At 43.0% G+C, this 14,342-nt stretch overlaps 1 protein-coding gene across 3 annotated transcripts in view; it reads left to right on the top strand.

Moving 5' to 3' along the window:
* DOK7 (docking protein 7) overlaps positions 1-14,342 on the top strand; it is an 86,602-nt gene that overhangs the window by 17,389 nt on the left and 54,871 nt on the right. For all 3 annotated transcript variants that reach the window (XM_075261096.1, XM_075261094.1, XM_075261095.1), the window contains exon 4: positions 1,651-1,851. In XM_075261096.1, coding sequence (XP_075117197.1) covers positions 1,651-1,851 — 201 coding nt within the window. The remainder of the gene's footprint in view (positions 1-1,650; positions 1,852-14,342) is intronic.

Below are 14,342 nucleotides of genomic sequence, written 5' to 3'. Positions count from 1 at the left end.
ACCCCTCAATAATTGCCGATACCGTAGCTCTTTACAGTCAGAAGGGCATTCCTCACAGTCAGTCAGGAACATCCTTCTGCACAGCAACTCCAATAGCGCTGTATAATGTGAGCGGGGAGGAACGCCCCCTCCCTCTGTTCACAGTGCTCGTCCATAGACGAGTATTATCAGGAGGGGAGGGGGCGTTCCTCTCCGCTGACACTGTACAGTGTTATTGGCGCTGCTGTGCAGAAGGACATTCCTGACAGACTGTGAAGAACGCCCTTCTGACTGTAAAGAGCTACGGCACTGGGACCGATAGCCCTTTACCCGGAGCACAGATCGGGAAAGCCAACAGTGCACTGAATTCAGCCCACTGTCGGCTTTCCAGCAGTATATAGAACTGCCTGTGCCCAAACCCATGAAAGGTCCTCTGTAAGAAAGGCTATTTTCTCCTACCTTTAGATGTCGTCTCCGTGCTGCTGTTCGGTAGAAATCACGGTTTTCGTCTGCATGCAAATGAGTTCTCTCGCAGCAGTGGGATCGTCCCCAATGCTTCGAGAAAAATATCCAGCGCTGCCTCCATCCTCTTCAGGAATGGGCTCTCTGCGCATCTTCTTCCGGAGCTGGGTTCAAACTTGTACGCATGCGCAGTCGGCTATGCCATCGGGACTCGGACAGAGCCGACTGCACATGCGCATGGCCATTTTTTTGTGTTTTACCCAGCTTACTGTGTAAGCGGCCACAAGAAAATGGCCGCTTACACCAGGCGGGCATGCATAGTTGGCTCTGCCCGAGGCCCAACGGCAGAATCAACTGCGCATGCATAGAAGTTTGAACCCAGCTCCGAAAGAAGGCGCGCAGAGAGGCCGTTCCTGAACAAGATGAAAGTGGCGCTGGACATTTCTCTTGCAGCATTGGGGACGCCAATAATACAATCACGAGTACCCCTCTATGAATTCTATTGTTTTATTTATCAGGACATAATGAAAAAGCATCTAGTTCTTAGAAGGTCCAAAAATTAGGGAAATATAACCTCAGATGAATAGCAAAACATGACAAAAAATTCACCAAAATGCAGAGGAAGTATGCAAAAAATTAGATCTCAGCCTTACTCCTTCCATAGGGATAAAGAGGGTAAGCAGCAGCCAGGTATTGCTCATAAGTGTCCTTGATTATTTTATCATCAGAAAATGTGACCATCTCTATAAAAGCAGAAGTCTTGGCAGTTTACCGGTCAGGAGGAAAGACATCAGCAATGATCTTAGAGATTTAGAGCATTTGTTGTTTCTGTCCATCTAACTGGGAAGGTTATAAGGCAATTCCCATACAATTTGAAATCCATCATTCTACAGTGAAAAAGATTATTCACAAGTGAAAAACTTTCAACTGACAATGTTCCAGAGTAACATATGAGGCCATCTGTCCAACAGCTAAAGCTTAGCCGAAAGTGGGTCATGTAACTGGACAACGATCCCAAGTATACCAGCAAATCTACAGCAGAATGGCAAAAAAAAATCAAAAAAATCAAAGTGGGGCAATGGCCAGTCAAAGTCCAGACCTCAACGCAATTGAAATGCTTCCTCCCTAACAAAGCAGATACAACAATATGGGACACATTTCATGGAATACTGAAATACATAATGGCCCATCTTTCTCTTCTCATCTCAGTTCACAGATTTCATGTTGGAGTATTGCCTGGCACCAAGTTAGAAAGTGGACCTGCGACACTTCACCTGTGCAATGACATCTTAGTTCTTGCCAGAGATCTTCCACCGGTGGTTATAGGGCAGTGGAAATTGTCCGATTTAAGACGTTATGGAGCCGTGGCCAATGGCTTTGTGTTTGAGGGAGGAACGCGGTGCGGATACTGTAAGTAGTGTCGGACTATGATAAGCTGCTCCGGATATGTTATGTATTCTGAAGTCTTTACTATGTACAGTTACGGGGGCATTCACACTTGCGCCCTGTGTCAGTCTGACGGGTTTCTGTCCTAATATCTGGAGAAACTGGACAGGGGATGGTTTCCCTGGTTTCATTTGAATGCGACGTCCGTATGCCACTTCTGGTTTTGTTAGCTGGACACAAAATCGGACATGCAGGACTTTGTGTCCAGGGGACTGACACAGGGCACACAGGGGCGCAATTGTGAATGCCCCTACATTGCATTGATATTTTGGAAAATACTTTGCAACTTTTTGATAATCAGAAAATTAAAGCCTGAGACTAATTAAACTCTCCTCAATTCTATATCCAACTGCAATTGCCACTAGATGGAATTTGTACATACTGTGTCATAGAATGCAATGTATAAACTATATGCACTAAGCTCTTGAGCGCCCTCTAGTCGTGAGTGCACTCAGAATGTTATGGTTTAAATCTATGTCTAAGGACAAGATATGGACCTCTGTATCGGAAAAAAAATCACTATAAGGCTGCCTCACACGGAGTAACGCGGGCTGCCATTCACAGCCGTACATGTGAGCGCAGCAGAAGGCTCCCGAACACTTCCCATTCACTTCAATGGGAGCGCTCATAACGCCGGCTTTACGAGCGCTCCCATTGAAGCGAATGGGAAGTGTTCGGGAGCCTTCCGCAGCACTCGCGTGTACGGCTGTGAATGGCAGCCGGCTTTATTCCGTGTGAAGGCAGTCTAAAGATGCATTAGGCCCCATGTAGTGAAAAGCAGCAAAAAGTTCTGCAGAAAAAAACACTGCGGAAACACATTGCATTTCTCATTGCGATTTTACAGAATTTCCCTCTGCGGACTTTCTTATTATACCTATATGGAAAACGCCAGGTAGAATTGACATGCTGCGATCTTCAAAAACATGAGCGTTTTGGAAAACACATCTTTTATACGAGTCATTTCTGACAGGAGAAGGCTGTGTTGTGAAAGAAAACTGTCTCTCTAGTGCTGAAGTCTCTCTGAGTCGCTTTGAGGAGCTCCCTCCTCTCCTTTCCATAGACTTCTATTGTACAGATTTGATTAGTGGAAGAAGGCAGCAATTTTCTCTCATAGAGAATATTACAAAATTTGTTAGCTTAACCTGAACCATGGATTTACGGAAAAAAAAAAAAATTACAAATTTACTTACACTTTAAGCTACAGCTACAATACTAGTGAATATATAAATACGGATGTGAAATGTGCCCTAGTTTTTAACCATTCCCCCTCCTAGCCTGGCACCTAGAACGCCGTGCTTTCTTCTGGGTGACTGCTTATTGACATTGATGTAAGCATTGCTTTGGCTCCTTTAAGCTCCTCTCTCTGCCCCCTTGACAACTCTATACCCTTTTTCTCTATAGTACATAATCTTTTCACCTACTTCAAAGGAGAAATTGATACCGCCACGTCTTTAGATCTCCTAAAATATTCCACCTCCTCTCTTTACTCCTGACCCTCCATCCTTCATGTGTCTTTCGACTTCTGTTTCAAAGTCATTTATTGAATTCTGCATGAGCTAATGTATATGGATCACTGGCAGAGATAGTTCCTTCTCATGGAGTAGAGTCTTATCGAACATGATCTCTATATAGCTGCATCCTCTCACATTATCTATAGATCTGACCCTTGGGGTAACGAAACGTATCCCCTCCCCCACTCTTCGTGAAATGATATGACTTGGAGGGCACATATTACATAAAACACCAGTAATACAAGTCTATTCCCGGCCATAGGGTCTAATGGCGTCACTTTATCTCTGACTAATAGTTACATATACTCTGCCATCGTTCTGACAGTGACGCGCAGCCTCTAATTTTGCCTGTCAGTCCCATTGATCATCTGTTCTTCATTCGTCCTGATATTCTGTTTGTCATATATTAATAGCTCTTATTCAGTAGTCAGTCTGCTGCGGCTCAGATTGCTGAGAGTTACTATACTCTGGACCCGGGGGGATTGTAGCATGTAGGAGTATTATGTAACGGCCCAATGGAAACCCCTTCCCACCATTGCAGTTTATTTATTTTTTTTATTTTGTTCATCCTCACCTTTGAAGAGCCATTACATTATCTATCTATCTATCTATCTATCTATCTATCTATCTCCTATCTATCTATCTATCTATCTATCTATCTATCTATATATCTCCTATCTATCTATCTATCTATCTATCTATCTATCTCCTATCTATCTATCTATCTATCTATCTATCTATCTATCTATCTATTTATTTGATATCTATCTATCTATCTATCTATCTATCTCCTATCTATCTATCTATCTATCTATCTATCTATCTATCTATCTATCTATTTATTTGATATCTATCCATCCATCTATCTATCTCCTATCTATCTATCTATCTATCTATCTATCTATCTATCTCCTATCTATCTATCTATCTATCTATCTATCTATCTCATATCTATCTATCTATCTATCTATCTATCTATCTATCTTATATGTATCATCTATCTATCTATCTATCTATCTATCTATCTATCTATCTATTTATTTGATATCTATCTATCTATCTCCTATCTATCTATCTATCTATCTATCTATCTATCTATCTATCTATTTATTTGATATCTATCCATCCATCTATCTATCTCCTATCTATCTATCTATCTATCTATCTATTTATTTGATATCTATCTATCTATCTATCTATCTATCTATTTGATATCTATCCATCCATCTATCTATCTATCTATCTCCTATCTATCTATCTATCTATCTATCTCCAATCCAGGGGTGAACCTACCCCTTTCGCCGCCCGAGGCAAACTACAGAAAGCTGCCCCCCTCCCCCGGGAGGAGGGGACGGAGCGAGGGGCGTGGCGGAGTGAAGGGGCGGGGCTTAGCGCCATTCGCAGGCAGAGAGCAGGCACGGAGATGACCTGCTCTCTGCCTGAGCGTGAGGGGAGGCCGCTGGAGCAGCGCTGCTCCAGTGGCCTCCCCAAACCACCACTCAGTGCTAAGCCAGTCCAGGACAGTTTGTCCTGGACTGGCTTAGATAATAAAAAATGCCGCCCTCCCTGGGGTCCTGACATAGCGCCGCCTGAAGCGCTCGCTTCAGGTCGCCTCATGGGAGGTGCGGCGCTGCTCCTATCTATCTATCTATCTATCTATCTATCTATCTATCTATCTATCATCTATCTATCTATCTATCTATCTATCTCCTATCTATCTATCTATCTATCTATCTATCTATCTATCTATCTAATATCTATCTATCTCTCATCTATCTCTCACGATACCCATATCATGCCAAGACTTGTTTTTTTTCGCAGGACAAGGTGTATTTAGTGGCTGTAAGTAATCTTTCATACAATGTATTGGGAAACTGTAAACAAAAAATAATTCAAGTCTTAATATGGGTCTCTCACCAGAACCTTATCAACCCAGCCTACAGATAGATAGGTTAGGGTCACCACAACCCAACATATAAATCCAGCCCTGCAGATAGATAGGTTAGGGCCACCATAACCAGCATATCACCCCAGCCTTGCAGATAGATAAGTTAGTATCACCAGACCCAGCATATCACCCGAGCCCTGCAGATAGATAGGTTAGGGTCATCAGAACCTAGCATATAAGAAAATTGTTTAATAGTCCCACCATGGGACTATCAACCCTGCCTCACAGATAGATAGGTTAGGGTCACCAGAACCCAGCATGTTAACCCAACTGTGTTGATAGATAATTTAGGGTCACCAGAATCAGCATATCAACCCAGCCCTGCAGATAGATAGGTTAGGGACACCAGAACCAGCATATCAACCCACCGGACAGATAGGCTACTGTTATCAGAACCAGCATATCACCCCATCCCAGCAGATAGATAGGTTAGGGTAACCTGAATCAAACTGTGTTTTTCCCTTGTAAATCACTGCCTCAGTTGCTGAAAATACAAATGTGCTCTTTGGAGCAATGCCCTTGTTGGTCCAAAGAACTCATTTGTACATTGACAAAAATAACGATATCTTGGCAACAGAGTCACTGTGTCCGGAGGGAAACCCATAGTATGATTCAGGTGACCCTAACCTACCTGCAGGGCTGGGTAGACATGCTCGGTATTGGTAACAGACTCCCTTGAAATTGTTTTTCAGGTTTACAAATGTAACTAGTAACTCTTCTAGTTCTGAAATCATTCTTACTTTGCAGAATTTTTTCCACATCTACCTAAATCTTTTGCACAGTACTGTAATGTTGCTTTTGGTCCTAGGATAACTAAATCTGACCCTGCTTGTCTGCTTTGGTAAATACTTGTATTCTCCATAAATAAACTATTACCAAGCAACTTTTTGCAGTTCCTCTGTTATTCAGCCTGGAAATATATAAATAGTGTAACTAGACAATGCTCCTTGTCGTTGTCATTCTGACACTGTGTGTATCCCTACACACTAACACTGTTCAGCATTGGTGTAACTTGAAGCTACGGGGCCTCAATGCAAAATAGGAAACAAGGCCTCTACTTACCATGTGCTATCTATGATACTTGGGTCTTCTTCTATTACAGAGAGATCTTTGAGCCCCCTGAGGCCCTATACCCCCTATAGCTATGCTCCTGTTGTCCAGTCAGTACTGACAGACGATATTGGAACACATCTTAATGACTAGGGGTATAGTAACATCCAGTTCTCCATTGGTTCATACATTTCCAGGAGGGATAACAGAGGAACGTTGCAATTTTTTTAGAATTTTGTTCCATACAAGACATGGAGCCTCGATCTACTGTACAGCCTTTTTGTCAGGTCTATTACAAAGTATCTGACTCTAGATAGCAGCTCATCTCATCCAGAATAATTCCCTAATTTGTGCTATTCCTAGTCACTTGGCGGCTTTGATGTGCCATTTGTTGCCTTATTTAAAGCTAACCTCATTTGAGACAATTAGAAAAGATTAATGAAGGTAACCGGAGAGCGCTACAAAACACGACAAGCCGGCCGCCATTGTACTGATCACATAAGCGGCAGTAATCGCCTGATGAATGGCATTCCAAACTCTCCTGCGCCCGAGCACTAACCCTCCAATGTCAGGCAGAGGAGAGCGAGGTGCCATGTGCCGTAGCGAGCGCCATCTCCCATGGGCAGGCATAGAATGAAGTCAGGCAGGATGTAGCCATGAAATTAATGATGCCGAGCTCCCTTATAATTGTGTGCGCCCAATGTATAGAACTAATTGTACAGTTAATATGCACCAGCGTGTTATCATACACAGGGGAGCCACTGCCAGTACATGCACTCTGCTTGGAGGTTTTAGGATTTTAAGGGGGACTACTGCGGTGCATTTAAGGTGGACAAAAAATTGAGTTGTGAATGGATGTTCAATTCACACATCTGCATTGAAAGAATAGAAGCATGGATTTTATATTGTGGTCTAAGAACCATGCTTACCAAAAACTATGGTCAGGATATGCTTGTTTTTAAAGGGGACCATCAACTCGAACACCATTACTTAATAGGCCCCGCCGCACTGATTTTGGCACAGTTGGATTTTTTTCTCTAGCCCTCACCAATCCCAAGCAATCAATGCTGTAAATATGCTAATTAGGTTCTCTACTGTCAGATGGGCGGTCCTGGGCTGGAGGAGACAGTCTAGGACCACCCACCTAATTAGCATATTGGGAGCTGAAACTAACTACGTTGATTGCTCAGGAATGGTGAGGGCTACAGAAAAAAAGAAGACATCTAGGGCCGCCCACCTAATTAGCATATTGGGAGCTGAAAATAACTACGTTGATTGCTCAGGAATGGTGAGGGCCACAGAAAAAAGGAAGACATCTAGGACCGCCCACCTAATTAGCATATTGAGAGCTGGAAATAACTACGTTGATTGCTGAGGAATGGGGAGGGCTACAGAAAAAAGAAGACATCTAGGGCCGCCCACCTAATTAGCATATTGAGAGCTGAAACTAACTACGTTGATTGCTCAGGAATGGTGAGGGCTACAGAAAAAAAGAAGACATCTAGGGCCGCCCACCTAATTAGCATATTGGGAGCTGAAACTAACTACGTTGATTGCTCAGGAATGGTGAGGGCTACAGAAAAAAAGAAGACATCTAGGGCCGCCCACCTAATTAGCATATTAGGAGCTGGAACTAACTACGTTGATTGCTCAGGAATGGTGAGGGCCACAGAAAAAAAGGAAGACATCTAGGGCCGCCCACCTAATTAGCATATTGGGAGCTGAAACTAACTACATTGATGGCTCAGGAATGGTGAGGGCTACAGAAAAAAAGAAGTCATCTAGGGCCGCCCACTTAATTAGCATATTGGGAGCTGGAACTAACTACGTTGATTGCTCAGGAATGGTGAGGGCTACAGAAAAAAGGATGACATCTAGGGTCGCCTACCTAATTAGCATATTGGGAGCTGAAAATAACTACGTTCATTGCTCAGGAATGGTGAGGGCTACAGAAAAAAGGAAGACATCTAGGACCGCCCACCTAATAGGCATATTGAGAGCTGGAAATAACTACGTTGATTGCTCAGGAATGGTGAGGGCTACAGAAAAAAAGAAGACATCTAGGGCCGCCCACCTAATTAGCATATTGGGAGCTGAAACTAACTACGTTCATTGCTCAGGAATGGTGAGGGCTACAGAAAAAAGGAAGACATCTACTACCGCCCACCTAATTAGCATACTGGGAGTTGAAACTAAATACATTGATTGCTCAGGAATGTTGAGGGCTAGAGAAAAAAAATCAGTGAAGTCATTGATTCAAGAATGAAAGAAGTTTGAGTTAGTGGGGACTTGTTTATTACATGTTTATGTTACTAAATATTTCTATTGCTCGTGAAATTACTTTTTGCGTTGAATGTTCCTCTGTTATTCTTCCTGGAAACTGGTAAATTGACAACTAGGCAATATTGTTTCCATTGGAATTGATCAGCCAGTATCAGACTATGTAGGAACACCACTCTCTGGCTATGAGGAGTGTTAGGGCTGGTTCAGATGGAGGAATCTGGAGATGATTTTGAGGTGGATTTAAGAGTAGATAGAAGTGTAGTGTACCGTTCCACCATCTTTGGTGCGTGCTATATCACTTTTCCCTTTTCTATGGGAGACATACACTTGCACAGGGCTTATACTTATCATGGACACCACAGCATAGGTATCTGCTGATTACTGATGCTACAAGGATGTATATCAGGTATATGGTGGTAAATGTTATTATTATTGACTGTATGGAGGTGTGCAGGGTAACTTGTCAATATACAGAGATCATATGTTATAGTTGGTCATATGGTGCTTTGTAAATTGAGCTCTACTGATCATATGGTGATATGCGAGGTCACGTGGACTATGCTGGCTGTGTAGTGTGAGATTATATACAGATACGTAGTTGGTGTATATGATTATAAACCATGTAGGACTGGCCCAGCAGAGAATCCTGTGGTCAGCCCAAGTTCTGACACAATAACGGTTCAGCGCCCAAATTTGAAAGGTTCAATGGTCTATTTCTTAGGGTGTTGAAGGAGGGTGGTCCTCGAGAATCACATATCTGGTGGGCCCAAGGATCCTCTGACATTGATTACAAAGATATATGTTGACACTTGGAGGTGTTTGAGGTCATAAAGTAATATAGTAAATAGTATATAATGTTACATACATATTTTTCATGGTGCTCTTCTTATATAAACTGTATAAGAAGAAGTGATTCCCTGGTTAAAGAATATTCATAGTCCATAGATAAGGGTGGCTTTTCACCACCTCTACCAACTCAGGTTCTGCACTGATTCCAGCACAGCTGGAATTTTCTTTCTAGCCCCCACCATTCCTGAGCAATCAATGTTGTTAGTTTTGTTGCCCAATGTGTTAGTTAACTAGACTCTCTAAAGTCAAGAGGGTATTTAAGGGGGCATGTCCTCAGAGCTCCAATAAGAGGCAGAGGGTGTCAGAGAGCTCAGATATACACCGCTTTACCTTCTCCAGCCTGACACCACCCTCTCGATATAAGAGAGTCTAGTTAGCATATCAGGCACCAAAATTAACAGCAGTGATTGCTCAGGAATGGTGGGGCTAGAGAAAAAATTCAAACTGTGCTGAAATCAATGGAGGGGGGTGGGATATTAAAGAATGGAAAGAGCTCGAGTTGGTGGAGGTGGGGAAAGGTTCTCTTTAAGAGGAGGGGACCTCCAGGAATCAGGAAAGGCCCGAGAGTGTCCAATGAACAAGCAAGAGGAAAGTGCATTTGTATGAATGGGCAGCCACGTAATACATGGACATACAAGGTCTTCGGAAGCAGAGTGCGGCTCTCAAGTCTGGTACATAGCGGGTGTCACACCATGATGTTGATATACCCAAATAGTAAATATGGACGGGGTCGTCATGGTGAGACACCCCCTTCAAGAGTCTATTTCCAACAATGTACGTATTATTGAGGAACCATATGGACATATGAAGTCAGAGAATGTCCATAGTGCTTACCAAATGTGGCCAGCCTCCTAGGCCTATACATTTGGAAAATTCATTGTATGATAACATTACAGCCGGGCGTTGCTAATGACAGGATTAGTCTTTTAGCGTCGTACAGCTTGCTCCAGATTGCATTTCACCCCGTCCCTCTCCTCACACAGAGAGAGGCCTTCTACCCAGTAAACAGCTGCGTGGTATTACACCGAGGCATGCCACATATAACCGAGCTGCCAAATGTTTGTGGCATGAACTCAGCTCCAAGACATGACGGAGATGTAAGAACGGCTACAGCAGGATTTCTGAATCAGGATTTTAACCTTTTGCAAGGACGGAATATGTACATTGATAAAACCTCCGCTGCAGGGACCTCTCCACTGCGATTAGTTCACTACTATGTGCGGAGAAGGTTATTATATTCATATGGATTTCTAGTAATGAAACCTTATGAATAGCTTAAATCCAATGTTATGGGCCCCTAGGCTTACATTATTCACGTCAGTGGTGAGAGGAGGGAAAGGAGAGAATATGAGAAAGTGAATTTATTTAACCTATTAAAGACACAGAGTAGTTTGGGTGTTAAAGTGTATCTACAGTTACAAACAACTTTCCATAAATCAATAGTACAGGTGAATATCGGAAACTTTGTAATATAGCGTTTTAAAGAAATCTGTTTTCTTCTCCACGTTTCAGACAGGGTTACTTTCTACACGTTAGTCTGTGAAGAAGGAAGGGGGATAGAAAAGATACTCAAATAATTGCTGCTTTTATACGCTGCTAGGTTTGTAGATAAGAGGCTACGAGTGCACAGAATATGGTGATAAATCAATTTACCAGCCACCTAGGAGCATCCTACTCCAGCCCTACCTTCTCTATAGAGCTGATGTGTGTTTTTTTGCATGGACTTATAAGCACATGGTGCTACCTAATATGTTTCTTTACCCTATTGTTTACATTAGAACGTTTTGTTTTTTGTTTATTTTTATTAATTATTTATAAAAAAAATTTCACTTTCCTTTTTATTTATTTTTTTGTCCCATAAGGGAACTTGAACCTGAGATTACTTGATCCCCTGTACAATATACTGCAATACTTCTGTACATAGACAAAGCAGCCAGGAAGCCATTGATTGGCCTCTTGTCTGCCATACAGTAGCAACCCGTCAGTATCCTGTGATTTCAACACATGGGAAGGGGGTGAAAGAAGGGGTGCCAAACAGGGATGAACCTGCCTTTTTCGCCGCCCGAGGTGGACGACAGAAAGCCAGAGCGGAGCGAAGGGGCGTGGCGGACCGGCGTTAGGAGGCGGAGAGCAGGCACGGAGAGGACCTGCTCTCTGCCTGAGCGTGAGGGGAGGCTGCTGGAGCAGCGCTGCTCCAGCAGCCTCCCCAATCCACCGCTCGGTGATGCCAAGCCAGTCCAGGACAGCTTGTTCTGGACTGGCTTAGGTAAGCAAAAATGCCGCCCTCCCCGGAGCCCTGGCATGGCGCCGCCTGAAGCGGTCGCTTCAGGTCGCCTCATCGGAGGTGCGGCACTGGTGCCAAAGCCTCTATCCACCTAGATGTCACGATCGCTATTGATTACGGCACCTGTGGGGTTAATCTGCTGGATTTTTCGACTCCTGCAGCTGGTACTGGATCCTGACTGTATAATATATCTGGAATCTGATAGCAATGTTGCAAGCACTGCTCTATTAAAAATGGGGGAAAAAAAGGCTACTGCAAATAATGTAGATCTCAGTTTTCTAGGTCCTTACTAGAGATGAGCGAACAGTAAAATGTCCGAGGTTTGATATTCGTTTCGAGTAGCCCCTCAATATTCGACTACTCGAATCGAATATCGAACCCTATTGTAGTCTATGGGGGGAAAATGCTCGTTTCAGGGGTAGGCAATGTTTGATCAAATTATACTTACCAAGTCCACGAGTGAGGGTCGGGCTGGATCCTCCGAGAAGCCTTCTCCGTGAAGCGTCCCCGCGGCGTCTTCTGGCTCTAAATTCACTCTGCCAGGCATCGGGCCTGTACAGATCCAACTGCGCATGCCCGCACTACAAGCGGACATGCGCAGTCGGCTCTTCCCAGGCCCGATGCCTGGCAGAGTGAATTCAGAGCCGGAAGACGCAGCGGGGAAGCTGCACGGAGAAGACTTCTAAAGGTAGGAGAAGAACCAGCGTTGATTGGCCGACTGTATAGCATTCGGCCAATCAATACTGGTTCTGCATCGAACTTTTACATTTGAATGTCGAGTGGTACTCGATCGAGTACGAATATTTTGAATACCGTAGTATTTGATCGAATACCTACTCAATCGAATACTACTCGCTCATCTCTAGTCCTTACCACTATGGCTGAAGGGAAGGTTTGGGTGGTCTACCAATAATTTCCCAACTTGAGCACCCAGACCAATGGGAAGAAGAGGATGTTATGGTGCTAAAATCTGGTCTAATTGTCATTTCATAGAAATCATATCCCTTATTAATATAGAGGCAGCCATTGTATCCAGATACTGACACCTGAAGGGGTCTGTTGGTCCTACCAAAGTAGAATGCATCATTTATATAGATTAGGGTCCCTCCTATACAGTAGCACTAGGACCCAGGACCTTCTAGTAATGCTTCCAAAACTTCTCCCATGAAATCTGTCTCCTATGTACTGTACTGACTTTTTCATGTAAAAATTGACATTTTATAGATGGAAATGAGTTTATTTCATATTACAAATGAAGTCTGATGGAAAATGAACACAAATTGTTGGTTATATTATATTTGTCTGGAAACATTGGGAATTATGCTGAGATAAATGTCATGTAGGAGAGAATGTAGTTGACAAGTAATAGAGAAGTGTGTTTACCAACACATCACAGTTATTTTGATAGTCCTGTCCGGTTTTCACCTTACATATAATAGCAGGTATTATTCTGCTGTCTTACAATGGCCATAGAAATGGCACTATGAATGAAATCACAAATCCACTACTACACCCAGCAGTAAGAATGCAGGACTTCTATTTTAAGGAAGTACTCTAGTCAAAACTGATACAGTGTATAATCCATTGAGTAGATCCTCGTGGGTGGAGCTTAACAGAAAACGAATAAGCGAGTCCCTGTGCCATGTACCACCCCCGCAGACCTTCCACTTGGCGTACATATACATTTTTCCTGTTTGGCTCCTGTAGAGACTCAATGAGGGCATTTTCTTTATAGGATTAAAAAGATTGTGGTGTTCTTGTCAAGAATTTTCTTTAACCTAACCAATACAATGTTTGCATAGTGCTTGTATGCATTCTCATTGTTCTTACGGCTTTATTTTGGCACTGACACTTCTCTAAAAGTATTTCATGTCAACATGTTTGTTTCATGTTTGTGAACAGGAAAACTAAATTCATTGTCTGAGATTTGTGTGGATTGTGGGAAAACCCACGTTTCTGTATTAGGATGAGTGTAGCCAGGTTCACCAACCATGACTGGTACCATGGATTACATGTAAAGTTTTCCCTGGCAGTGCTTAGAGTGTTGCTAGGGATAACTTTAGAGCCTGCTTTCTACTCAAAGGAAGTAAAATAGGTTAGTAACGTATACCACAAAATTGTTCATCAAACCTCCCCCTGCAAAATAGTAAAAAAAATTGAAATGACAAACTGTGTAAAAAATTAAAAGTTAACCTCTACTTGTTCAAAGTGTCTTTAAATCTGTTGATCATAAAGTGACCCCAGGGATCAGCTGTGCTCTGTGGGTTAGCCTTGCACATGACAGCAAATAATGTCCAAAAAACGGACATGTGAAAAGCCCCACTGAAATCAATGGGGTGATTTATCAAGCAAAATGCTCCAGAGTTCTGGTGTATTTTGCGCCAAAAAACTGTGTTGTCTTGTGGGAAAGGGGTGTGGCTTTGTTGGAAAGGGGTGCAGCCTAACCTGCGTCTCTCTGCGACAAAAATGTACCACAAATGCACTAAGAACTTTTAAGCTAACTCATAGGAGGCATAAACTTAGACCAGAC

Source organism: Leptodactylus fuscus, chromosome 1, assembly GCF_031893055.1.
Source record: "Leptodactylus fuscus isolate aLepFus1 chromosome 1, aLepFus1.hap2, whole genome shotgun sequence".
Lineage (NCBI taxonomy): Eukaryota > Metazoa > Chordata > Amphibia > Anura > Leptodactylidae > Leptodactylus > Leptodactylus fuscus.
The sequence above is the reverse complement of the archived record's forward strand: the minus strand, read 5'-3'. Positions and strand labels throughout refer to the sequence as shown.